We start from the raw sequence: 25,994 nt of genomic DNA on the forward strand, positions 1-25,994 counted from the left end.
TTAGGATTGAGAAGAATTAGAAAAACTGTGGATTGTAGATGGACCACTAAGCTCATGCAAAAGTATCAAATAGTTTGGAAAACAGCTTTTGCTTAATGTGATGAGAAACCTACACAAAATCACACAGACAGTAAGGGCTGAACCTCACTGCCCCATCCTTGTTGGAAAGACCAAGGCGGTGGAGGGAGTCAGCTCGAAGCATCAGCAGGAAATCAAATACCTGTAACAGAGAAGACATTGGAATCACACAAACCCTAAGCCAATTGAATACTCTCCCACCTCCCCATGTGATACTTCTGCAAGTACAAGGAGATTTTTAATAGATGTGTGGCTAGTTCTGGAGGAGGCATCACTTCTGGTGTTACAGTACATATATATACTTTTATTAGCCAAGAAACATTTCATTCTACTTCTGGCAAGCTCTAGAGCACACATTCCCCACCTGCCTCCCACAAATTGCAGCGAGAACATGCAGCTCTTGACCTGAAAGCACAAGTTACCCCTCATACCTGCAATCTGATGCTGCTAGCGACAGCAAGGCTGTATGCATATATATAGTGGCGCTGGACATGGTGGATCAGCATCTCGTACACCCGCATTGCGTGGCTGGAGGGTAAGCTGTAGAGCTTTGTCTAGAGAGGAGCAGAAACACAAATCAAAAGGCAGGCTCACAATTCTATTCAGAAATGTTCCCTGCCTGTGGCAGAGGGACTGCAACTAGATGGTGTTTAAGGTCCTGTCCAACTCTAACCATTCTATTCTATAAATGTGTATTTGCATTAAGAATTCAAGAACAACACAGCAAAAACTTGCTCCTGAAAGCAAGATGAACAGATGGCTCCAAGCAGAACCTCTGCAGAGACTCCAGAGCAACTCTGCCCCGCTCCAGAAGGGCACTGGCTGGGACAACCTTCACAACTGCTTAACCGTATCTCAGAACACACTACCCAAAACACAACACATCTATTCAAGGTTATGAACCACTCCCTTTCTGCTAGTTTATGAACGTATCTACCCTCCACACATGGAAATGTGCTCACAGTCATTGTACAAGGGAAATCAGGCAAATGAAACATTTAGCAAACAGTGATACAGTATCCGAAAGCAAAAGGAATGACCAAAACAAGAGGTAAAATATTATGTGGGAGAAACAAAAGGCAAAATATTTAACAGTGGGAAAGTTTTTATCTAAAAAGCCAAGTGCAGCAGCAGACTGCTCTGAAGAAGACATGTTTAATGCTCTGCAGCATTTACCTGAAGAATGATCAGGAGTCCAAGAACTGCTGTCTTGACATCCTCCAAAGAAGCAGAGTATGACAGCAAGTCCCTCTCTTCCAGTTCAGAAGGAGATGAGAGAGAATGTGCAGCCACCTTTTAAAAAGAAAAGCACTGTTTAAATCTGTGACAAACCCTTCCTTTATTTCCATCCTGGAAGGTCAGGAAGGACCACAGGAAGTCATCCTTGGTGGAAATTCTGCAAGTCCTTTCAGGTAGCTTAAATGTGCATTGATAAAGCTCTGCACTTCAGACTTGCATCCCCAAAACCCACCAGTGTTACAATATCCTGCTCAGCCACACAACTGGTAACAGTCACATGTTGGTCCCCTCAATCACAGTAAGAGGATGTGTCAAAAGGTGTGGTGATGCTACTGACAACTGGAAAAGCTCTACCTCACCTTTTCTATGATATCAAGCAAGCTGTTGAAGTGATGTGTGTTGCAGCCTTCAGCAAGGTCTACAAGTAGCTGAGTGGCCAGTTTTCGGACCTGATGGTCTTTATCCTCTGGAATGTGAGCCAGCTGAGAGATCACAACCAAGTTTATCAGCTCCTCCTGCAAGAGGACACACCTTAATGAGCCTTTGCTGTCCCCTGTTCAGTCAGCACATTCAAGAGACAAATCATTACAAACAAAAGAACATTGATATCAGGTTTATTCCTCAACTGCTGGTTCCTTGATTTTTCCTCTCCCCTCCAAACACTTCAGACTTTTGCTGCACTTCAATGCTTTGGTTTTCATCTATCCTATTGACTTTGAGCCCAGGCTCAAATAGATTGTTGAAAGAGATTTCTAGGCACAGTGTTTTTAGAGAAAGAGAGGAAACCTGCAGCAGTGTCATATTTCCACAGATCTTGAGGGAACCAAGAAGCACCTCTGTTCCTTCCTGTCCCCACCCACTTCGGATCCCACATGTGATCATCAGAAACAGACAAACACACACCTCATAGAATTGTCTGTTAATACTCAGGACAAAGGACAAGACATCCAGAACTTTAATCCGAACAGCACTACGACTTTCGTTCCTAGAATGGGAAAAACAAATTCAAGATGAATAAAATGAAGGTGCTGATATTTAGGGAAGGGGGGAGAAGGTAAAAGGAAGGTAAAACTAAACTAAGAAACTTCTTAAGAGTTAGCACAATAACTGTTAGAAATCAGCTGAGCCTTCAGTTAACATCTCTACATATGAAATCAGATTCAAGAATTGAACCTGGAATCCCAAATCAGCTTTTACTACTTCTGGAGACCTCTAAGTGCTATTTTCCCATTCCAGTCCAAGCTAGGAAGCACATGGCAGAAGAATAAGTGCTCTGGTGAGCAAATCTAAAACCACACATATGGCACTAAGGAAGAGTTGCTCTTTGGCAGCATTTCACAGATGAGACAGAAGTCTGTTACTGCTGTATGCTGGTATTTTAGAGCACAAGAATACTTTTAGCAGCCCCAATTTAAAACCAGATAACTTTAATACTGGATAACCATATGCAATCCTGATGCTTAAAATGAAGGTCTTGTTTGGTGTCAGAACTAGGAAGTACTGTGGAGTGGAACACATAACTGCCTAAGCTAACTGGAATAGCACCATCCAATGGACATAAAGAGATTAAAAAGGAAGCATAAATAGCTCAGTGGAAAGTTTTTCTTCTGTTAAACAAAATCCCTTCAGATGCTGTGCCCTGGAGCTGCCATGCTTCTTACCAGCCTAACTAACATGAGGACTTCAGAAAACAAAATTATCTAACATAGAAACACAGCAAGAAACATTTGAAAGTGGCTTGTACTCACACAGTTATGATTTCATACCTGAAGAATCTCTCCATTAACATCTGCAGGTTGTGAATCCAGCCATCTTTGGCAGGATGAATGGACTGAGCTCTGTATGTTATCAAGTTTAATACAGAAGATTCCTTTCACAGAGAGATCAAGAATTTTTTCTTTTAGTGTATAAGCAAATACAATATATATATTCCCCAGTCCCCACGCCAAGAATAAGGCTCATATAAGACATTGCTGTGATTTTCTGCCCACTTGCTGTTTTAGGACTCCCAACTTTCAATGTACTAAGTAACAAAACAGATTCAACTGGCAACAAAGGAAGACAATAATATGCAAGTCTTACTGGTCTCTGATCAGCACATCTTTCCAGCAGCTCAAAAAACCTCTCTTCAGAGCCATGGAATTCGTTCTGGTCACAGAGTTCTTCTACTGTAGTCAAAAGATCATGTACAATGGTCTTAAGTTCTTGGCTCTCCAAACTCTGAAACAGAGACAAAAGCATTCCTAAAAGACTTCTACCTTACCAGAAAGTGACAGCTTTGAAATGCAAACAGAAAACTCAGTTGAGAAGCACAGAACTGGACTCAGCCTTCACTCAGTTTCAAAGCTCGTTTGAGTGTAAAAACACGAGACCAATTTGCCAACATATTTACAGGAAGGTCTTTCAATTGAAAGCACACCAAGACAGGCTCAGCACTCACCTGCAGCTGCTGCAGTAATCGCTCCATGATGTCCAAGAGGATGTCCCACGTTACAGCTTGCAGCTCCTTCCCATACTTCTTTATGAGACGTGTTATGGACAGAACTATCTCATAAGACACAACTGCATTGGGACATGTCATGGCCTGGAACACAAAGCATTTCAGTCAGTTAACAGTTAGGAAGCAGTGATCAGAAACGTTGTACAGGTCCAGATGTATGTCCGAATAAAGTTCCTCCTATCCTACCTTGAGGAACGAAGGCAGCACTGAAGTTGGGGAGTTCTTGAGTGAATTGAGGCGATGAGCACCCCACAGAGCCATCCCAACAAAGAACACAGCTCCTCTCAGCAGTGCTGCATCTGCCATGTAAGCTCTAAGGACAGATGGAAGGGAAGTCTCACATGCAAGGAGTATTTTAGCGTACAAGCATCAATAGGAATATGCACTGTCACTACAGGAACTCAGGTCTGTTATACATCAGAGCTTTGTACAGCAATTTACAAACATGAAAATCATTTAGTACAGCATTAAACAAAGCAAAATAAAATTCAGGGAAGTCAAAACCCAAGCACTTCAGCTTCATAATGAGGAAGGGAATTCATTTCTAAGCACCAGAACCTTCAGCTTGTTCTAATGAGGTCAGTGACTCCCCATTTGTCTCAACAGGACCTCTACTGAATTCCTTGGGGTTTGTTAGATACACCTGCTTTACCTGTCTTCCATGATCCTGCACATGTTGTAGATGGCACTGTGTCCCAAATGAGTTCCCAAAAGGTTGCGCATAAGCTGCGAGTTCAAAGAGAACATTTAAGTATCCAAGTGTTAAAACACTCTTTAGCCTCAATATGCAGTAAGCTGCCTGATCTTGCCCTGTTAGGGCAAGCTAATGTGTGAACCATGATACCATGCCACAACAGAAGCCCCTTCCTCAGCTGAGAGGAAACTATGGGTAAACTCCATGGACGTAACAGGACTTATACAAACAATGTGCTGATCTCTTTAACACCTGAAACAGGTTTTCTTCTGCTCTTAAGATCAAACTGAAATTTATGGCAGATATGCACAGGCACATCCAACACTTTGTCTACAAGGCTAAAATGGTGAACTCATTAAAAACCAAGACTATAAAGAAGTTCTGACCTTCCAGCATGGCTCACAGAGCTCCTTCACATTGATGGTACGGCACAAAGTGATGATGAACACTGGCAGGTTCTCTGATGGGAGGCAATTATAGCACACAACTGCATCCAGGACTTGCAAGGAAATCTTTGGGAAGGAGAAAAACCAAACGGTTATACACTTCTCTATGAATAAAGGAGGTCAAATGCTAACCTGGCAGACCCAGGAAACCTGGGAATCAAAAGGGATACAAATATGTCTTTTGCCTTTGTCTTTAATCATTGCAAGATGGAAAGTAAACCAGTAAAAGCTCTGTTGAAAGTCTGATTCACTTATTACATTTATCAATGCTCTGTTTTAGAGTAAAATGTTTATTAGTATGAGATGCAATGGCTTACAAATACTTCACAGCATTGTATTAGTTCTCCTATAAGATGAGAATAAACTGCAAGGAGAGTTTGATGGTCTGAGTTTGTGAAAGCTACAGTTTCAAAGAATTCTAAAGGACTAAAAGAGATTCAAATTACTGACCTCTATGTCCATGGATGACGAAGTCTGAATGCACAAAAGGCATATCTTGCTGTTAGGAAAAAAACACCATAATTGATTGATTTATATGATTTTAGCAAATTACAAAGAGACAAGTAAAGTGGTGTTATTTTACTCATCATTCCCCTTACTGTGGCACTACTGATAACACTTCCAGAGACACCAAACTCCTGGTCAACACCACAACCTGTTTTCCTAAGTTAGAGTTGCATTTAAACGCAACACAGTATGCCTAGATGAATACAACAGCAGAGACCATTTATGGGACTAGGCAATGCAATCAGATCCACCTCATGAAATGGGAAAAGCACATGTAGTTAAACTAAAATAGATCTGAACACTGCAAGAACTGAGAATCAAAAAAAATTGGCAGAAACATCAGGTGTGACCTGGAATTCAATAGATCCAGATGGAATGAAAAAGATTCCACTTATCCATGTATTGATCTGCAGCTTTCTCCTGTAATTTACCAAGAATAAGCAGGTAGAAGTTAAAAAAAGAACACTTACTGCACCATGTCAGCTACGTAGTCTTCCAGATAGCAGCTATTGAATTTCACCAGGTTCACTAAAACCAGAAGGAACTCAGAAGACAAACCCACATCCATCCACTGCAGCACAAAGTCAGCTAAAGAAGGGAAACAAATCATTACAATGCACTTCCTACTCAGAAGTGCTATCTCTGCCTTTTTATCTTGTCACTGGATACCTGCCCCTTGACTTACTCCCACAAAACTGAAGAGGGGCAGAGAGGATACTCACCTAACTCTTCTTCTAGGTAGGTGATGTAGCGCCCATTCTCTGTTAGAGCCTTGAACACTTCGAGCCGTTCATGCAAATCTTCATTGGAGGGATAATCTTTAATAACCTTAAAAAAGTGTGCTCTGAGGATCCCTAATCTCTCACCCTTAAAGAAAAGGGGGGTAGGGAGACAGATAACAGTGTCACTGATGAAAAGAGACAATTAAAGCCTTACCAAAGTCTGTAACAGTAACCTTCATGCTTGAAACTATTTCATCTTCCTACAGGCTATGAGAGTCTCCTGGAAGTACCTCCAGCCTCTACTGGCTACTGACAATGGCTCAGGTCTTCTCAATTTGTTATCTCAGCACTTCGGGCTGGAGGCGTTTTGTCCAGCAACAGACACAGCATCCAATACACAAAGTATTCCATGGAAACAGCAACTGACAAGGCCACAAACCAGAACCCATGCCTGTTCTTTCTGTAAGCATCTATCACTGCTTTTTCAGGCTACTGAAAACTAGAGCTTTGGTCTGATAGAGTTTGTACAGCCCACTGTGTACAGAAGAATCTGTAGGATGCTGAACTTGGTCAGACTAAGAAAATAGCTCATAAAGAACTTGCATATGTGACATGCTGAAACATCAAAACCAGCTGCAGCCTAGGACTGATGGGTCTGGGTACAGACCAGATAATTCGCTGTGCTATGCTGAACTTAACCCAAAGTATTTCTCCTTTTTCAAGAGCATTGCCCCAAACCTGAACAGTTTTCTATGAAGTGGATGAAGTTTTGCTATGAGGTCAAACCATGGCTGAAATGAAAACGCTTCCTCTGCCCCTTTATGAGCCACAACCAGCATAAGAAATAAGGAAAGTTGTAGAAAAGAGCCACCCAGCATTTCTCACGTCCATCCTCTGCACAAACCCCAGTGTAAGTGCAGTGTTTCTTCTACAGTTTGCTTGTTTTCACCTGGCCTTGAACAATTGACTTCAGCAGATGAAGAACAGCGTGTCTGGCTTCAGCAGGGCGCTCTGGGTGCAGCATATCAGCTACCACTTTCCATATGGCTTCCACTGCATGCTGAAAGCAAACACAGGACACAGGCAGCAGTAGGGAGGTTAGGCTTCTTCTGGGTCTTTACCCAGCAGGTCAGTCATTAATTATGGCAAGTTATGAACAAGATCTTCAGGGATTTCATGTCTGGAGTTGTCTTTTCTGAGGGACACTCCCACCTGATGAACCACAAGAGACACCAAATCCCATCCTACATGACAGCCTGCACCCCTGTGACTAAGTTCTTCATCCACATGCTTACTTCAGTATAAGCATTGATGCAGAAACCTCCACCCACATACAAGATGAGCTCAAAACCAATTTGAAGCTGCTTACTAACAAGAGGGAAGGAGCAAGCAAACACCTCTGAACATCATCTCCCCTGAACCATCCTGAACAGGCCTGAATATTCACAGCATTGAGCTCAGGAAGCCCATCAGCTCTGTCCTCTCTGCTCCACGGCTGACGGGCTGGACAGCACTAATGTCCTCTTACAGGTCTGGACAGCACAAAACAGCTTCTGGGATTAGCAGTTTTAAAAGCCACTTTGAACACCAGGAGCCTCTCACAATAGGTTTAGAGCATCATCCTTGCACTATTCACTGACCACTGCTGAAACTTACCTCCTCAATCTTCTTGGTTTTCACCACTTCACAGATCTGGCTGATTGCTCGGATCCTATTGCTCAATCCACATTCTATGCTCAGTTCCTGGAAAGAAATGTAGACATAAGCTAACAGTTTATCTGGCTAAAACACTTACCCATTCCTCAAAGGGGATCATGAACCACAGAAGAATGAACTACATGCTTGTGCAGAATGACCATTAGTCATCACTGGAGTTTTGCAGGAATTGCTCCAAAACCTTTTTTCCATTAGCAAATGATCCGTCAAAACCAGAACTTTCACAGAACTGGAGCCAAGCAGCTTTGAACTTCCAAGAGAGAACATCTCCTTTTCCTTAGGAAAGCTGGTAACTCACTGCCTGTGGTGCTCACCCACTTCATGGGACAAGGGCAGAGAAAGGAGGGATGTGAGGTCTGGCTCCCCAGCCTTTAAGGCTTTCATAAACCAGAAACTGTTTCCAGCTTGTGCTGACTGTCACCACACAAACTCAGTCTATGGGAAGAGCAATGTATGCAGAGGAAACACCCTGTGAGCTGACATGAGGCACCACCACCCCATCAAACACCTCAAAAGGATCCAAACGCTGCTTAACTAAAACCATTAACTTCAAAGTAGATGAGTTTGACATCCTTTCAGTAGAGAATGAATGGAGAGATAGGGGAAAGGCAGCTCAGAGAGGGAATGGATGTCAAAACCAGACAGGAGGATGAGCTGAGATGCTCTCAGCGCAGGTAACCCAGGCTCTATCCCACCTTGCCTACGGTCAGTTCTCACACCTTGAGTATTTCCGCGGTGATGATGAACTCTGTTTGCTTGCCCTCCGACAGCTTGGAACTTCCCCGGGATGTGCCCAGCCCCAGCAGGTTCTTGAACTTCTCCTTCAGTCCAGAATCCTTGCTCTGAGGCTTTGCCATCGCTGCCAAGGAAGCAGCGCCGGGTCCCTGCAAACACACAACAGGGATTCGGTTAAAGGGAGTCTTTGAGCAGGAAAACACCAACAGCAGCCATCGATGTGTCTTTACTGATAGCTCTGGTGTCTCAAGCTACTTCAAACAAGGATGAAGCCCAATGCTGAGATGCTGTAAGTACCCAGATGTGAGGAAACACGGAGTCCCAGGCTGGTTTGGGTTGGAAATTACCTTAAAGCTCATCCAGTTCCAACCCCTTCCACTGGAGCAGCTGCTCCAAGCCCCTGTGTCCAACCTGGCCTTGAGCACTGCCAGGGATGGGGCAGCCACAGCTTCTCTGGGCACCCTGTGCCAGCGCCTCAGCACCCTCACAGGGAACAGCTTCTGCCTCAGAGCTCAGCTCAGTCTCCCCTCGGGCAGGTTCAAGCCATTCCCCTTGGCCTGTCCCTACAGGCCCTTGTCCCAAGCCCCTCTCCAGGTTTCCTGCAGCCCTTTTATGCACTGTAAGGACAACAAATCTGAGCGTTCAAACATCCAAAGCTGCCACGACAAGGAGAAAGAGTGGAGCGAGAAGCAGCACATCCACATTACAGCACATCCACAGCAGCATCCTTCAGAACCATCTCAGAGGGGACACCCGCTCCTCTCACACAGCACAGCCCCAGCACCCCGACCCTGCCGGATGTGCCCACAGACACCGCGGGCATCACTTGTGCTCCATAGGGATACACCACGGGCCTTATCCCTGTATCCTGGGCACACACCATGGCCCAGCAGCACCAGGGCCGGTCCGCAGCCCCTAAGGCAGCGCAGGGCTCGGCACCACGGCCCCCATACCACAGCCATGCCGCACACCCCACAGCCCCTCACGGACACACCACGGGGCACACATTGCAGCCCCCCGGCCCCTTACCGGGGACCCCGGATCACAGCCCCGGAGCACAGCAAGGCCCCGCCTGCCGCACGGCCCTGCCAGGCCCCGGTGCCCCCGCGGAGGCCCCGGAGCTTCCCCCCTCCCGCTGCCCCCGGCCCGGTCCGGTCCTCATTCACTCACCCACCGACCCCGGCCCGGTCCCACCGCCCCGGGCCCGCTCCGCGCCCCGCCCCCGGCGGAAGTCCCTCCGCTTCCGGCTCCGCGGGGACTGCTGGGGCCGGTAGTACCCGGTAGTACCCGGTAGTACCCGGTAGTGCCCGGTAGTGCCCGGTGGTACCCGGTAGTACCCGGTAGTGCCCCAGCAGCCGCCATGTGCGCGGCCGGGGTCACCGGCAGTGGCCGGGCTGCGGCCCGGAGGCTCGGCAGGGCCGGGGAGGCGGCTGGAGGTACCGGAGGGGCGGCCGGGGCTGTGCGGGCAGGGACACGGGTGCTCTGCCCCAGGGATGCGCCCGGTGCTGCAGTGGGGCCGTGCCCCCAGTGACTGGTCCCCAGCATCGCCCCTATGGGCTGGCTCCGGATGGGGCTATGGGGCTATGGGACCCCTGGGTGGCGGTGGGCACACGGGGTCGGTGCTGGGCTCCGGTGGGTGATGAAGGTCCCGTTCCCGTACCCATCCCTTGCAGCCCCGCAGCCCGGCAGCATCCCCAGGCGCAGCAGCAGGAGGAGGAGAAGTGTCCCCATTGCCTATGAATGTGGGGACGAGCAGGGGGTGTCTGAGCCCCAGAGAACACGCTGGGAGCCCAAGGACTGGAGGCAGCAGCTGGAGCGCATCCGGGAGATGAGGAGGAGCAGGGATGCGCCCGTCGATGGGATGGGAGTGGAGAAGTGCTACGATAGCAGCGCTCCTCCGCAGGTAACTGCGCCCATGGGTACACCCCATCCTCATGGTGCCCCTGTGTATGTCCCGCTTTGGATGTCTCCAGAGCAGGACAATAAATGCAGGGAGTATTTGGACTCGAGGCTGGGATTGGCCCCATAAGAGGTTAATGGAGAAGTGTGTATATGAGAGAAACCATTCATCCTGTTAGAGGAAGAAAATCAGCCACTGCCTCTCCAGGACTGTGTTTGTTGGCTTCAAACAGCCCCTGTGAAATAGCAGTGGGTGTTCTCTGAGCTGTTCTCTGCTCACATCCAGCCCATGCTGGACATCAGGGACCCAGCAGCAAACACAGCTGTGAGAGGTCCTTGTCCTCTGCTGAAACCACTGCTGGGATTGCTGGCAGGCTGAACTGGAGTGGGAACTGGGGCAGAAATGGGATGATTTGGGGTTTGGGAATGACAACCTGGAGGGCGTATTGTGGCAGTGCTGTCCGCTGGGGCAGGCTGGCAGGGAATGAGGGCACGGCCCTTTTTGTGCCTATAAGAATCCAAGGAAACTATGCAACAAGCTGCCTCTGGAATACAAAGGGAAAACACTCTGGAGATCAGAGCAGCACATAAGCATAGGCTGAATTCCTCCCCTCTTGCAGTTAAGGGGATGGATGCAGGTTGAAAGGAAGGGCCGTGCTGGGATGACACAGTGCTTCCCAAGCCTGGAACACTATCAAAGGCCCAGAGGACACTTCCCTCCAAGGGGACTGTTTGCATCAGTGGAGTGAGCTGTGGTGCAGTGCTGGGATGTGAGGCTGTGCATGGAACAGGGCAATGGGAATGCTGTGCTCCACAGCGACCTGCTGGGCAGTGAGGGGTCAGGAAGATGCAGCTGCACAGCTTCAGCACATGGATCACTGTCCTTGTCTCTGGCATCGTGCCTTGGGATTGGATCCCTGGGGAAACCGATTGGCTCTGCCTCTGGATTCAGACAGTGTCACACGCTCCACAGCAATGTGGGTTGGCATCAAGTGCTGCTGTGGGGCCAGGGGACCACGGTGCATGATACGGAAATAACTTCTCTTCCCTAGGGAAGCAGGGTTGTTGCTTCCAAGGAAAAGTGGATGTTGTAACCCTCGGCACACAGCAGTGCTCCTGGCACCATTCCATGCACTCGGAGATCACCCTGCTTCCATCCACTCAGGTTTTTCCTAAGGCATCTGCAGTCTTGGAAGCTTTAATAGCTGGAGGAAGGATTGTATCCCACGTTATCCTGGGTCAGGCCAGGTTAGTGGCATCCTCCTCATTCTGGTGGGAGATCAGTTGAAAAGCAGGAGGTGAATGGTCTCAGCTAAACCCTGTGTCAGCACCAGAGGAACTTCTGGGGTTTGTGCTTCATCTCCCATCTCTTCCATCCCAGTTCTGTAGATCTGGTTTCATAAGGAGCTCACTAGAGCCAGATGCCCAGTTCCTACTGAAGCCTGGTGGGAAAGGGATGGGATTTTCCAAAGCTGCTTAGAGCAGTTGTATGGAAGATCATGCTTCTACATCCTGTGGGGTCTCCTGAGAATCCCATCATCAGGAAAAGCTTTGGCCCTTTCTGGTTAAGCCCTGGTGTCTTTGGATGTGAGATCCCAGCAGCCAGTAGCTGCCCTTTTACCCACACTGATTGCTTGGATTAAAGGTGTTTCTTATCTCCCTTTCTTGTGTGGTAGCATTAAAAGGTGATGGATTATTTCTGTTGCAGCCTCTTGCAGACATATATGGCTGATCCTGGATAGGTCCATATAATGCACCAGCTTGAAGATGGTGCTGGGTGGAAGAACCAAGCCCCAGAAGTGGCTGGGTCCTTTTGGGGTATCTCACTGCCTCCTTGTCCCCAGGTCATGCGCTACCAGGTGCTGCTGTCACTGATGCTGTCCAGCCAGACCAAGGACCAGGTGACATGGGCTGCAATGCTGCGTCTCCGGCAGCACGGCCTCACCGTCGACAGCATTTTGCAGATGGATGATGCCACACTTGGACAGATCATTTATCCCGTGGGATTCTGGAGGGTGAGTGCCTATAGAAGAACCCTTCACTGCCCTCTGCTCCCATGCAGTTGTCTGAGGTGGCTCAGAGGCCCTGGGGGGAGCTCAGATGGCTGCAGGATTGTCCTTGTGGCAGGAGAGGGTGAAGGAGAAAGCAAAGATCTCAGTCTGCCTTTCACACACTCCAGTTTGTGCCTCACATTAGGAATGGTTTGGTTTCTGTGCTGTTTGCCTCCTCTCCCTGTATTTGAAGGCACAGATACAGCTGGATTGTCTCCCTTTCCCCTTGCTCTTCCAGAACAAGGTGAAGTACATCAAGCAGACAACAGCCATCCTGAAGCAGAAGTACGGCGGAGACATCCCAAGGACCGTGGAGGAGCTGGTGCAGCTGCCAGGAGTCGGGCCCAAGATGGCTTACTTGGCCATGAACATTGCCTGGGACAGCGTGTCTGGGATAGGTAGGTGGGACCATGTTTTTCCCGTTCCTTTCCTAAATCCTGCCTCTCCTAAGTCCTCCTGTATTCCCCACACAGCAGGAAGCATTGCAGCTGGGTAAACTGCCTGCCGATAGCATCGCTTTAGTCATCTGCAGAGTATTTGGGTGGGTGAAGGATGTGACCCTCAGCCACTCACAGTGGTTGTGTTGCTGTAGGACTTAAGCATGGATCCAGCTACTATTTTCCCCCAATTCAATAGCAGAAATCCACAGGGACAGCCATTCCCTCCCTCCTTCAGATGCTGGTGGGCAGTACAAGTACTGCCTAATTGGGTTGGTATCCAAAGAGATGTGCTAGCAGAGTAATGCTTTGATATCTCTTTGGTGTCGAGTCAGAGGTGGAGGGAAATATGGGATTTGGGGATAGTTGTAGGACAGTCTGAAGCTGTTTGTTAATGGGGTTGCTTCTGTTTGAACAAATCTCATTGGGATTTCTGTTTGACAAAAGCAGTTGGAGGGTAGAAGCAGGGCTTAGTCAGAATTGCCATTAGAAATCAGTCAGTCATGATGGGCTGTAGAGGGAAATGGTCTCAGGCAATCCATTGGTCTGGTTTAGTTCCTGCAGCTGTCTAAGAGGTGAGCACAGCTCCATGTGTTTATTTGCCATGTTTATTGTGCACAGAGCACAGCAGAGCACAGAGCTGTGCCCCTGGAGCCGTCTGCTTTAGCTGGGAGGAAGATGACCTTTGAAGGTCCCTTCCAACCCAAACTGTTCCCTCATTCTAAGCCTGTGGTGGAGCGAGCCCAGGCCAGAGCCAGGGCAGGTTTGCTCCTGTCTGATGCTGCTTTATGGAGCAGGGCTGGCAGCAGAGCTCCCGCAGCAGCCAGCAGATGGGGCTGGATGCTCAGCTGCAGTGTCCCAGCCTGAGGACCTCTGGGGACACATTAATATTCCAAGTGTAGTCGCTGCTTATGGAGGAGCAATAGGAATGGTGCCACCTGATGAATGCCTGCTGCGAGCACACAGCCCAGGGCTCATTCCTGCAGCCCCACTGCTGCCCATCAGCTGTACCAGACATGGCTGTAGATTCAGATTGGGGTCTGATGTTCTCTCCCTGCTGTGGGGGAGGGAAGTCCAGAAGGAGCCAAACAGAGCAACTGTTTTCCAAATAATGGTGTGCTCAGTTTTGATTTAGGAGGCAAGACTTTGTCTTCCTGTTTACAGCAATTTCCTGGGTTTTGCCCAATTAGCCATAGAGACAGGTTTATCGCTGCTGATCTAACAATAATATACTTTGCATTCAGGGCTTTTTAGCTCAAAGCCCTTTCTAAACATTTGTTTAAGCCTCACAAACCCTCTTGTGTCGGTAGGTATTATGAAATGTGTTTTCCATCTGGGTAAACTAAAGGGCAGAGATTGCAGCTTGTGTAACATCAGCTGAAACACAGGGAGGAAGAGAACCTGGGACAGGCTGCCCTGTGCCTGCTCGGATGGAGCAAGCAAACCTTTGAAGGAAGGTTGGGTCAGGTTGAGTGTGTCACTGGTGGGTGGTAGGAGAGATCCATCCCACCTTGCGTTTGGCCCTGGGCCTAGGGAGAAAGCAGCACATTTGCTCTGTGAATAAGCCTCCCCTCCTGTTCCACCTTCCCCATGAGGGATCCCATGCAGGGCACTGGACCTGGTGTGCTGTGACTGCAGCTTTTGGCTGTGCTCTCTCTGTTCAGGTGTGTCTGCCCCCACCTAAACTCTGGGCTCTCCCTTCCTTAGCTGTGGACACTCACGTGCACAGGATCTCCAACAGGCTGAAGTGGGTGAAGAAGGAGACCAAATACCCTGAGGAGACTCGGGTGGCACTGGAGGAATGGCTGCCCAGGTGAGCCTCCTTCCTCCACCACCACCACCACCAAGGCTCTCACTGCCTGCAGGAGCCAGGTCTGCACACAGTCCTGTTTGTAGCCTTTCCAGTGACTGCATTTCAGGTCCCTCTTCTTCATGGGGTCTGCTCTGCAGTTGTTTCTCCTCTCCCAAAGAGCTGCAGCATCTCAGCTCTGTGATTGTTTCCTGGCTATCAGGCACTGCTGTAGCCAGGTACCTGAAGGGCTCAATGCCCAGTTCTTACCTTGACAAGTTTAGCATGACCCAAGCCAGGTGCCTTTGTACACAGGCCCTTCCTGAGTGCAGTGGCCACAGCAGCACCAAAGCAGGGTTGGATTCTGGCCTTCACTGAGGCTTAATCTTCAGCATCACATACCAGTTGATGGGTACCCTTCCACCTCCGCATCTGTCACGTGTCGTAGCACAAGAGAATGATCACAGGCACTTTGTATGCCCATCCTCTGCTCCCCAGCCCAGTCCAGAGGGCTCAGGACAGGCTGGGAGAGCTGTTCTTAGCAGGAGGCTGGGAGCCGCCTCCAGGCGCCTGGGAAGCCAGGAGGAACAGGCAGTAGGCGAAAGGGATCCATTTGGAAGCACGGGCTGTTCTTCAACCCCTCCAAGCAGCTGTATGGGGCTCATGTTTTCTCCTCTCATTGCAGGGATCTCTGGAGGGAGATAAACTGGCTCCTGGTGGGCTTTGGCCAGCAGACCTGCCTGCCCGTGAAGCCGCGCTGCACCGAGTGCCTCAATCAAGACATTTGCCCAGCTGCTAAGAGGCACTGAGGGGTCCATCTGGTCCTTGGAGAGCAGTAAAGCTGCTTCAGCTCAGCAGTAGCCCGGAGCTGAGCCCTGGCACAGCTGTGCATTGCACGGGGCTGGCTGTGTGACTGCAGGGAAACAGGAGCCTGCTGCAGCCAGCTCAGCATCACTGGGGAGCGAGCAGCCGCTGGCAAGGGCTGAGCTCTCAGAGGAAAAAGGGGCTTTCAGAGTGCAGCAGTCCTGCTGGGTCACGGCTGAAGGCTCCAGCCCTGTGTGAATGCCTGAGTATGCCCCAGCTGTGCTGCAGCAGGAGGAGCTGGAGAGGAGAGCTTTGTCCTGGAGGACTTGCTGCTGCTGCTGCTTGTAAATACACGTGTAATAAAGGTGGTGGGGTGTTTCTACCCATGAGGTTTGCTGGCATCTGTGCAAGGTAGGGCACAGGGGACCTCACCACAGTGTGAGAGCAGAGCAACCAGCCCTGCCAGATGAGAGCAGGCAGCACACAACATGCGCAGGCAGCAAGGGGCACTGTGATGAGTAAGGTACAACCAAAGCCTTGAGGAGCCAGGATCAGAGGAGGGCATTACCTGGACAAGTGACGTGGGTCCTGGTAGAAGAGTAGGGACAACAGGAGACAAACCAGCATCACTGTGAGCTCAGCTTCGGGGTAAGCCAGGAAGGGTTACAGTGGCCACAGGCTGGTGTGTGCCTCGGAAGCTGACAGGAGGGACACCACCACCGTCAGTGTTTTGTTCTTCAAAGAAAGGGCAGCGCTGACTTCATTGTAGAGCTTCAAAGGAACAATTCCAGCTACTCTTTAAACAGGCGAGGGAGGAAGCAAAGTTTATAATGGGCTAAAGGAGGCTGTAATTCCGCTCTCGAGTTCCCTACCAAACAGATGAGGAGCGAGCAAATAAGTACTTGGTACATGGGAAAACGAAGTTTATTACTGACATTACAGTGTACATTATGGTTTGCAATGCAGCTGACAGCCTTATACTTTATTGATTTTTTCCAAGTTAAAGGTACAGGAACTGAATGATTATTACTGAGCTACAAGATGTCAGGAAGACGCTAAGTGCTTTAACCAGGAGCAGTTTCCATGGACTAAGCAGAGATTAAGATTTAAGAATCTTATCAGTACACATTTGCACACCTGATTTCCTTTGATCTGCATTCAAAACTACACATTCTCTTTTGTCCCCCCCCTCAGCTACAGCGGTGCAGCCTGGTGTGAGAAACGGGCTATGTACAAACAGGTCTTTGCTCTCTGACATGCATCAGAGTGAGACATTGAGGCTGGTGGGATGGGGAACGTTCTGCCCTGTGCAGACCAGGGTTTTGGCTATGCAGGCACGGGAAGCAACGTGCACACCCTGGGAAAGGGCTCCTTCAAGAGATTACTGACTTACAGAAGGAAGTATTTGGGAAGGGGAGCAGAAAGAGCAGGGAATTGTCTTGGAACACAAGGGAAGAGGTGTCTTAATGGCAGAGTCCTGGAGGGGAGGCAAACCTCTGCATCCTGAGCCACCATCCCACTGCCAGTCTCACCCTATAGCCAAACACCTGCACCACTTCCTCTCCCAAGTCACTATTTCCAACCTGTTCAGCCCATCCATGCTCCTATAAAGGATAACTTCCATAAGAAAGAACTCACCTCCTTCACCCCTGAGGCTCTCCTCACTCTCCTGTCAGCCAAGTGTCCCTGCCCTGCACCACCCCATTGCTGTGCTGAGCCTGACCCCCTACAAGGGAGAGCAGTGAATGTTCTAAGGCACCTTATAGCTCAATATGTGGGCAGTGCACACAGAGCCATTACAATATCCATAAGACACCAATCAATCCAAAGGCCACGGGCTTGTAATGCAGGGCAAAATCACAGCCATGTGCTTTTAAATAGTCATCCAAGGGATTGCTGCCATTTGCCTTTAGCTTGGGAAAGTGGTTTTGTACTCAACTGTCCCCCTGTGCCCAGCCCCTTCCCACTGCTGCCATGGCATTTGAGATGAGATATGGGGCAGCAGAGCTGCTGGGGCACAGGAGGGATGGGGCAGCCCCATCATGACTGGGTCACTGCTGTCATAGAACAACTCTGCAACCTGTGAGAGGGTTATAGTTGAGCTTCATCCTCCTCCCTCCCTTACAGCCAAAGGCAAGTAATAAAGAGCTTAAATGGGCTTAATTTGTAATGCTTTAACAATATGTTTTTGAGGTTCTATTACCAAGAGCAGGGTGTTCCCAAAGGAGGCCACAGAAAGCCAAAGCAATTGCCCACTCCCTAACACCACTGCCTGCTTCATATCCAGCCCCACAGAGACCTCAGGCTTCCGAGGACACCTTCCTATTGTCCAGACAGACCCAGTTACAGGATGGAGACACCCAACACCAGCTCCAAGTCTGGAGCCCAAATACCAGAAGTAACAAACCAGACGGGACAAGGACCCTGCTCCAGAGCCCAGCACCAATCCCACAGCTACCACCTCATCCCCATGTTCCTCCCTGGAAACAGATGCTGGGTTGTGCTCATTTCCAAGTCCAAAGAGGTTGTGCAGCATCTCATGGCTCTTGTCCTCCTGCAGTGCTGCTGGAGCCAGGCAGGCAGCACTGCTCCTCACATCATAGGGCAGAATTGGCCCCGCTCCCTGCCTTCCCCCAGCGCTCAGCACCGCACTGATGGTGTGAATGGTGAGCCCTGGGGTGTCTGGGGTTTGTGTTTAAATCCTGCCCTCTCTGCTCTGCAGAGCTGTCAGGGATGAAAAAGGGCTTTTCTCACCCAGGCAGATGTCACTGGTGGGGAAGGAGGTTCCTAAACTAACCAGAAACATATGGGACTTCACTTAAAAACCCAAGAAAACAACAAAACAACCTTTTTCATTTCCAGAGCAAAGCCAACAAGAGCCATTTACAGCCACTGTCCATGTTCCCATCGCGTGAGCAGAGAATGGGGTGCTGGCGAGGGCTGCCAGGTATACCCCAGCCTACAGGTCCCCACCACGATGGGGGTATGAGGCCGTACAACATCGCACAAGGGCAGGGAGCATCCCATGGGGCTCAGCCTGGGACACCCACAAACCAAACACACACCCCAAATACAACTAGAAAAAGGTAATAGAAGCCTAAATGATGCAGGTAGTAAAGAGTTAAACTCTTCCAGTCCTTTCTCATAGGAACAGGGGACGGCGGGCAGCCAGAGCGAGCAAGAAGAGGAGCTTTGGTCACATTTGTCTTATGAGAATCGCTGGTGAGTAACAACAACAATAATAATAACAACAATAATAATAAAAAATACAAAATAAAGGACTTTAAAATACGCCTTGTAAAGCAACCAGTGAAGAGCAGAGCACAAAGCATCTCACGTGGACACTGAAGGACAGGGCGTAGGCACCTCAGAATGTCCAGGCTGGGGCAGGATTGAGGTGGACGGTGGCCACCAGCAAGGCTCAGAAGTTGCTGAATATCTCCCTCTTCTTGTTCCAGTCCATCTGCGGAGCTCTCTTCTTCACACGCTTGGCCCTCACCTTCTCCTTGGCCTCGGCAGCCGTTGGGCTCAGGGACAAGCCGCTCTCCTCAAATGGGTCTTTCTTCTCTATGTCTCCATCCTGCGTGGAGAAGGGAGTGAAGCTGTCAGCATCCCATTACCACCACCACAGCATGGCCATGGTGTCCTGCACACCCCAGGAGAGGTGTTTCTGCAGCACAGACCATGAGCAAACACTCGGGGTGGGTTATTTTGGAGCAGAAGGTCAAAGTCCCTCCTCCACACTGGGGCTGTGGTTTCAGTGGCGGCAGCAGCATCCGTGTGGCCATGGAGTTAATGATGGCATTGCACCTTGTGGGTGGCTTTCTTTGCCCCACCTGAAGAATGGGTGGAAGTGGAAAAGTGGGAACACAGAAGCTGCTGCCAGGGGAAAAAAGAGCTGCTCTGCTTGTCTGCTGGGATAATGGTGCAGCAGGTGAAAATAGGGAAACATGGAATGGTTCATGTTGGAAGGGAGCTTAAAGCTCCTCCAGTTCCAACCCCTTCCACTGGAGCAGCTGCTCCAAGCCCCTGTGTCCAACCTGGCCTTGAGCACTGCCAGGGATGGGGCAGCCACAGCTTCTCTGGGCACCCTGTGCCAGCACCTCAGCACCCTCCCAGGGAACAGCTTCTGCCTCAGAGCTCAGCTCAGTCTCCCCTCTCTTGGGCAGGTTCAAGCCATTCCCCTTGGCCTGTCCCTACAGGCCCTTGTCCCAAGCCCCTCTCCAGGTTCCTGCAGCCCCTTTAGGCACTGGAGCTGCTCTCAGGTTTCCCCTTCTCTTGTCCAGGCTGCCCCAGCCCAGCTCTCTCAGCCTGGCTCCAGAGCAGGGATGCTCCAGCCCCTGCAGCAGCTCCACGTCCCTCTTGTGCTGTTGCCCCAGAGCCAGACACAGGATGGGGGGGTCTGAGCTAAGGCACACGCTGCCTTCCATGTGAAGGTAGCATCTACACCTGCCTACACTCACTGCTGCCCGACCACACACAGCTCCAATGTAATGATTGCACAAACCCTGCTGATAACCATGGGCAGGTCTTCCACAGCACTGCGAGATAATGGCTCTGGCTTAACGAATGCAAAGTGAATGGGGTGGTGGCTTCAATGAGCACACCAGGCTAAGAGACACCAGCCCCAGCACCTCTGGTGCCGAGGGGACACAGCCACCTGTGAAACACCCCAATGGAGGATGTGCTGCTCTCAGCCTGGTTTCCCAAAGGCAGCAGCCATTGGATCAGGACGTGTGTTATTTAATGCTCAGGGACACATGGATATGCCAGACTGCAGGCGCTCGGCCATGGCTAGGCACAGATGGCCTTCGAGGCTCCACCGGAGGAACAACCCAGTCCTGCAGTCACCAAATCCATGCTCCTCCCATCTCCAGCAGCTCTTTCTACACTGATAAACTCCCTGTGCTCCAGGCTAACAGCTCCTTGCCTTGCTTTCATTTCAGCCTGCCTTGGTAGCAGCACTTGAACCTCACAGCTCCATCCTCCTGCCCTGTAGCCTGTCAGTACAACTACACCCCCCATAGACATCCTTTCATCTGGCCTTGAAAAGCCATCCTGAAGGGGTGATGGATGCATCCCAGCAATGCAGACACCCCCATACCGGAACCAGTGCTGTGACAGCTCATGGCTCCATTGCATGCACATCTACAGTGCAAGGGATGAAAGCAACCTGGGTTTTGTTGCTGGGTGGATGTAAATGTACCCAAGTCTGTGAGATAAAACTGAAAACACATTGCAAGGCTCTGTTACACCATAAGGCAGGTGTATGTACAGTGGTAGGTAAAAAGGAGGGGGAATATTTGGGGGTTTTACCTCTGATTCCTTCCCAGGACTCTGAAGGTCACTGTGAGATGAAGATGTGGATCCTCCATTCAGCTAATGGGAAACACAGTGTTAGTGTGGTGTGCACAGGGACAGAAATAGGGATAAAATACAAAACCTAAGCAGGAAAATCACAGAATCATGAAGGGACCTCAAAGCTCCTCCAGCTCCAACCCCTGCCATGGGCAGGGACCCCTTCCACTGGAGCAGCTGCTCCAAGCCCCTGTGTCCAACCTGGCCTTGAGCACTGCCAGGGATGGGGCAGCCACAGCAGCTCCATCCTGGGGATGGACATCCCAGCCGCTCCTCCAGGGGCAGGACCTGAGCCCTGGCACTGAAATGGGGCTGAAACCAGCCTCATTCAGCCCCTAAATTGAAGCTGCAGCAGGGAGCAGTTAAAAGCAGGCAGCAGCAGTAAAGCTGAGCCTTGGGGATGTCACGAGCATCCCTCTCAGCTCTGCAGGCTGGCAAGTCACCCCAACAGGCTTGTATGTCACAGGGGGGAGAGGAGGAAAGCTGGCAAGCCAGGAGCCTGGCCTCCCATCCCTGATCCCTCTGCACCACTCCAACACGTTCCCCTGAACAGAGCTAACCCAAGATGCTGCCCAGCCATTGGAGCACTCTGGAACAAGCAAATACTCACCTGAGTCTGTGCAGATCCATTTGTCATGGGCTGAGGCACCACACCTATGGACCACATAAGGAAAACACACAGTAAATACACTCAGGTGGGATTGCTGCTCCCAGATCCCAGGCAGGAACCCCTCAGCATCACCCACCCATCGCCCATCCCCAGCCTGCCTTCCCCTGCCCACCCCAAGCTCCAGCAGCTCCCTGCACCTTGTCCCTTACTTGCACACTCATCAGCTTGAGGTCAAAGCAGTGCAAAGAATGCAATTACTATTTCCCCTATCCCTGCAAACACCTGCATTAACCCGGCCACTTCATCATCACCACATGCACTGTCACCGGTTCTTGATCCATGAGGAACGCATTGAGATGGCCATGAGAGATGCAGGGGCTCCAGCACCCACCCGCACCCACTGTGCACCCATGCCCCTGGCTGCATCCCCACCAGAGGGAACAAGGGCTCCTTTCTCCCCAGTGCCACCAGCCACCTCCTGCCCCAGCTCCTCCTCGAACCGATGCACAGTGTCTGACACTGCTCTCACCCTGCTCCCCAGCATCCTCTGACCCATGTCTATGGACAAACCCCCCCATTGAGCATCCAGAGCAGATAAGGAACAGCTCTGTTGGGACATAGGAGCTGGGGGCAGGACGTGCAGCACAGCGGCTTGGGGAGCGGACAGGCAGCTTTCCCTGCCAGGTTTCAACAGCAAGGAAAACATTTGATGCAAGAGCCACCCCTGTGATCACTGTGGCGTGAAAACCTCCCTCTGGTGCTTCCCAATGCACACTCAGGCTCCTTCAGCAGAGCAATAGGGGTTTAGTGCACTCCCCTCCTGAGATCCCAGCTCAGCAGCTGACAACGGAGGGGATGGAGGAGCTGCCATCGGGGAGATGTGTGAGCATCCCACACCTCATCCCTCCCCAAGCACCCGGCTCAGCCTCAGCCCCATTATGGCAGCAGGTTCCCAGGTTAATCATTCACCCTGCACAAACACCCAGCTGGGTTTGGGCTCCATTAGGAAGCGTTCTCACCATTTATAAATAGCTGGGTGGTGCTCAGGAAACAAGCAGGGATGAGGCAGAGGGGAAACGGGACTCTCCCTGCTTCTGGAATCCCACCCAGGACACAGTGAGTCACAGGAATGGTGTAGGAGCATGCAGGGAAAGCAAGGGCTCAGGGCTCACCTTTGGTGTGCTCCTCCGTGGGGGTCACCCCCAGCTTCTTGAAGTACTCATCTGTCTCGGGGTCCACCACCAGGAGCCTGGCTTCATTCTCCCTGGCCTTGATGTGGGACACGACCTCCGAGTGCCGCAGCCCCTCCACATTGATGCCATTCACCTGCAAGGCAACAGCATCAGAACCCATGTCAGTGCCCCCTCTTCGCTGGACCCCCAGCGGGCTCCATATCCCATAAGGAATGGGGTTTTCCTTGTTTAATTCCCACTGGGATGATAGGAAGGCTACAGGCACTCTTCCTTTCCTGCCATGGCCTCCTACCACCCCGACCTGCCTGGTCCCCTGCTAGAGCATCCTGTGTGTTACCTCACACTTGTGCCTGCATCCCAAACACATCCATTGGGAATCACAGGGCCAGGCTCCACCATCACCTCACCCACCTAGGTCCTGCCAAAACCCTCTGTCTGCCCTCCTCTGTGATTCCAAACCAGCCTTCCCCTTGGATGTGCCCTGGGTATCTCAGGCTGAGGGATGCAGCCATGTGCAGGACTGTGCCCTGCTCCCCATCCCTGCCCATCATCCACCATGGAAAGCAGTGCATTTCCCATATCCCCATGCCTGCTGCACGGATTCACTTCTCCCTTCCCTGCGTGCGAGCCGGGAGCTGGCAGGGAACGTGATCCCTGCTCCAATTGTTCCCTGCAGCGAGGGGACAATTGTGATTTGGAGGCATTGTGCACGGTGGGGAATGAATGGCCCTTTGTCCCGCAGGGGAAGGTCTCTGCACTGCCCAGCCCCTCGCTGCTGGACCTGATTCACTGTGAGCAATGCCTGTTCCATGCTCCAGCCCATCCTTCCCCATCCTGCCCGCAGGACAGCAGAGCCATGAGCTAATTCAGCTTGGGCAGAGGGTGCTGGTGGTGCACCAGGATGGGGTAACCTCCTCTTAAACACAGCTACTCCATCACTGTACTCTGCTGACCAAGACAAAGGCTCCACAATCTGTCTAGCACAGAAAGGACTTTGCTAGGAGAGTGGAGAGCAGGTTTTGTTGGGTTTTCTAAGCCCCATATAACACTATCTCTGCATGCTTTGGATGCAGACATCTGCCAGCATCACCAGCATCAGCGCATTTCTATTCCTCCTCCTGCAGACAGACAACTGCTTTCCCCCATGCACACAGATTCCAGAGCTCAGGACTGAGCTCAGGAGTGGGATAACCCATCCCAGCCCCACAACAGACCCAGCGGAGCCGCCTGCTTGTCCCAGCCACAGAGGGACACAGAAAAACACAGCAGAGCCTGAGCCAGCTCCAACCTTTGGGCTCCCCTTTGCGTTCCAGATGCCTGAACCCAACCCTGGGGCACAAGCAGGTGCTGAGGGCCAGGACAGGGATAGAAATGGAACCCCCTGCCCTGGCCTTGCAGATGCTGGAAACCTCAGCTGCTGCCTTGTAACCCTGCTCCATCCCCGGCAGCATCCTCCTGCACACCAGGTCACCCCGATTCACACCAGTGCTCAGCCAGGCAGCACCGAGCTGCTCCCCCCGTCCCAGCATCAAATATTAATCAGAGCCCCATAGAGCAGGCTGGGAGGGGATCGAGTTGCCGAGCTCGATGGCTCACCCCTCATTGCTTTGTGTGGGCCAGGCACCCGGCCAGGCACCCATCAATAAATAACACAGCCCCTCACTGTGACACCAGGGAGCTGGAGCCGATGCCCTGCTCCCTGCACTCAGCCTGCAGGGTCTGGGAAGAGGCAGCAGCTCCCATGGCTGGAATGCATGGGGCTGGAAAGGGCTTTGGTTGTAGTAATTCCCCATCTCGCCCAGCTCTGTGGGATTAAAGTGCTCTCTCCCAGCAGTGCAAACACCATTCCTGCTGGGATCCAGCAGCAAGGGACATGGATTGGTCCCCTGAGAAGGTTTTGGGGTTCATTATCCTCAGGAAAGGCTCCACATCACCCCAAAAAGGGACATCTACATGATGTGACAGCAGTGAAAGGGGTGATGGCTGCTGTGCCTGGGCACTGCCTGCTGGGTCCATCCCTGCCTGTCCTGCACTGCCCAAAGCACAGGCAGCTCTGGATGGGGAACCCTGCTCCTCAGGAGAAGCACAAGGCAAGCAAGGCAAAGGGAGGGTGATTCCCAGCTGCATCAAATGCAAACTGTCCAGCATTGAGACCAGGAAGATGCTCCCAAGAGCCATTTCCCTCCCATTCTTTCATGCTTTAGTGCCTTAGAATCCCTGCAAAGCTGTTTCCCCTCTGTCCCCACACGTGCCTGGCAGTGCATCAGCTCAGCTGGGTGGCACTGACCCATCACTGTGCCCAGACACCAGACCAGAGGGTGGCTGGGCAGGAGGCCACCCCTTGTGCTGGCAGTGAGACACGGCCCATGTGTCCCCAAGCCCTTTCACTGCAGTGGGCAGATGCAGCTCCAGCACTGGGTGGCATCAGGCAATGCCATCAACTATGGGTCCTGCACTGGGGCAGATGGGCACCCATCAAGCACTTCATCTGGGTCCCATTGCCACCCCCAAGACACTTGGACAGGCACAGGGGCTGCAGTCTGCCTGTGTCACCCTCCCTTGTGCCAGCAGGAGCCTGAAGCATCACTGGGTTTCAGTGCTCACTTGTGTCCCATGGGCTGCTGAAGGACCACAGAGCCACTGCCTAAGCACCTACATTGGTCTCATGGCTCTGCCACAGGGAATACATGGGAATTCTGATGGAAAAGATGATGGGATAGGGGTTGGTTCAGCATCAGGCTTCCAAGGGTCCCCTGCAAGAGGAGGACAGAAGCTGGCCAGGGGGGACTGCGCATCCTTGGAACACAGCAAGGAAACCCGGATGCTCCCTGAGCCGTTACCTCCACCAGCCGGTCCTGGGGCCGCAGACCGGATCTGGAAGCCGGTGAGTCGGGATCGACCGAGCGGATGAACTGCCCCGGCCGGGACTTCTCACTGTGCAGGTTGAAGCCGTAGCCATTGGGACCCTTCTTCAGGTGGCAGAGACGTGGGCACAGCTCCTTCTGCCCGTTTAGATCCTGGTTAACAGAGAGACAAGGACATGGGGGTTAATTCATAGCTTTGGCTTTGCTCTCAAGCAGATGCCATCATAAATAAAGCTCCCGAGGAAGCCCCAGATCTGCCCCTGTCCTCCTGCTGCCCCGAGCAGGGACAGGGAACAAATGAATTTCCTCTCATTGAGGCTATTTTCGAAAGCCAATTGTCCAAAACCGCCCC

The 25,994-nt window shown here is 51.2% G+C and overlaps 3 protein-coding genes across 6 annotated transcripts in view; 1 reads left to right on the forward strand and 2 right to left on the reverse strand.

Moving 5' to 3' along the window:
- The window catches only part of TSC2 (TSC complex subunit 2), a 31,520-nt gene extending 21,672 nt beyond the window's left edge, over positions 1 to 9,848 (reverse strand). For all 3 annotated transcript variants that reach the window (XM_034065311.1, XM_034065310.1, XM_034065309.1), the window contains exons 1-18: positions 9,808 to 9,848; positions 8,622 to 8,786; positions 7,843 to 7,929; positions 7,136 to 7,246; positions 6,187 to 6,331; positions 5,935 to 6,052; positions 5,408 to 5,456; positions 4,898 to 5,023; positions 4,470 to 4,543; positions 4,004 to 4,130; positions 3,758 to 3,901; positions 3,400 to 3,537; positions 3,084 to 3,187; positions 2,221 to 2,302; positions 1,677 to 1,832; positions 1,255 to 1,371; positions 510 to 632; positions 114 to 220 (exon numbers count right to left, since the gene is read on the reverse strand). In XM_034065311.1, coding sequence (XP_033921202.1) covers positions 114 to 220; positions 510 to 632; positions 1,255 to 1,371; positions 1,677 to 1,832; positions 2,221 to 2,302; positions 3,084 to 3,187; positions 3,400 to 3,537; positions 3,758 to 3,901; positions 4,004 to 4,130; positions 4,470 to 4,543; positions 4,898 to 5,023; positions 5,408 to 5,456; positions 5,935 to 6,052; positions 6,187 to 6,331; positions 7,136 to 7,246; positions 7,843 to 7,929; positions 8,622 to 8,759 — 1,946 coding nt within the window. In that variant the 5' untranslated portion in view covers positions 8,760 to 8,786; positions 9,808 to 9,848. The remainder of the gene's footprint in view (positions 1 to 113; positions 221 to 509; positions 633 to 1,254; positions 1,372 to 1,676; positions 1,833 to 2,220; positions 2,303 to 3,083; positions 3,188 to 3,399; positions 3,538 to 3,757; positions 3,902 to 4,003; positions 4,131 to 4,469; positions 4,544 to 4,897; positions 5,024 to 5,407; positions 5,457 to 5,934; positions 6,053 to 6,186; positions 6,332 to 7,135; positions 7,247 to 7,842; positions 7,930 to 8,621; positions 8,787 to 9,807) is intronic.
- Positions 9,849 to 9,993: 145 nt separating this feature from the next.
- Positions 9,994 to 15,999, forward strand: NTHL1 (nth like DNA glycosylase 1). 2 transcript variants are annotated; one of them, XM_005145045.3, is made up of 6 exons: positions 9,994 to 10,073; positions 10,311 to 10,540; positions 12,381 to 12,551; positions 12,826 to 12,985; positions 14,732 to 14,837; positions 15,499 to 15,999. In XM_005145045.3, the coding sequence occupies exons 1-6, from the start codon at positions 9,998 to 10,000 to the stop codon at positions 15,620 to 15,622; spliced, it is 867 nt and encodes a 288-aa protein (XP_005145102.2). In that variant the 5' UTR covers positions 9,994 to 9,997; the 3' UTR covers positions 15,623 to 15,999. The 2 variants fall into 2 exon arrangements, with proteins under 2 accessions (XP_005145102.2, XP_030901281.2); XM_031045421.2 differs by lacking the exon at positions 12,381 to 12,551.
- Positions 16,000 to 16,516: 517 nt separating this feature from the next.
- Positions 16,517 to 25,994, reverse strand: part of NHERF2 (NHERF family PDZ scaffold protein 2) — a 30,490-nt gene continuing 21,012 nt past the window's right edge. Inside the window, exons 3-7 of the mRNA XM_031045422.2 lie at positions 25,619 to 25,795; positions 22,758 to 22,911; positions 21,586 to 21,629; positions 20,934 to 20,996; positions 16,517 to 19,197 (exon numbers count right to left, since the gene is read on the reverse strand). Coding sequence (XP_030901282.2) covers positions 19,039 to 19,197; positions 20,934 to 20,996; positions 21,586 to 21,629; positions 22,758 to 22,911; positions 25,619 to 25,795 — 597 coding nt within the window. The 3' untranslated portion in view covers positions 16,517 to 19,038. The remainder of the gene's footprint in view (positions 19,198 to 20,933; positions 20,997 to 21,585; positions 21,630 to 22,757; positions 22,912 to 25,618; positions 25,796 to 25,994) is intronic.

This window comes from Melopsittacus undulatus, chromosome 8 (genome assembly GCF_012275295.1).
Source record: "Melopsittacus undulatus isolate bMelUnd1 chromosome 8, bMelUnd1.mat.Z, whole genome shotgun sequence".
Taxonomy (NCBI): domain Eukaryota; kingdom Metazoa; phylum Chordata; class Aves; order Psittaciformes; family Psittaculidae; genus Melopsittacus; species Melopsittacus undulatus.

Coding starts and splice junctions, on each gene's coding strand:
- NTHL1 (XM_005145045.3), top strand. CDS start 9,998: ATGTGCGCGGCCGGGGTCACCGGCAGTGGCCGGGCTGCGGCCCGGAGG. Junction 10,074..10,310: donor GGCCGGGGAGGCGGCTGGAG/GTACCGGAGGGG, acceptor CATCCCTTGCAG/CCCCGCAGCCCGGCAGCATC. Junction 12,552..12,825: donor ATCCCGTGGGATTCTGGAGG/GTGAGTGCCTAT, acceptor TTGCTCTTCCAG/AACAAGGTGAAGTACATCAA.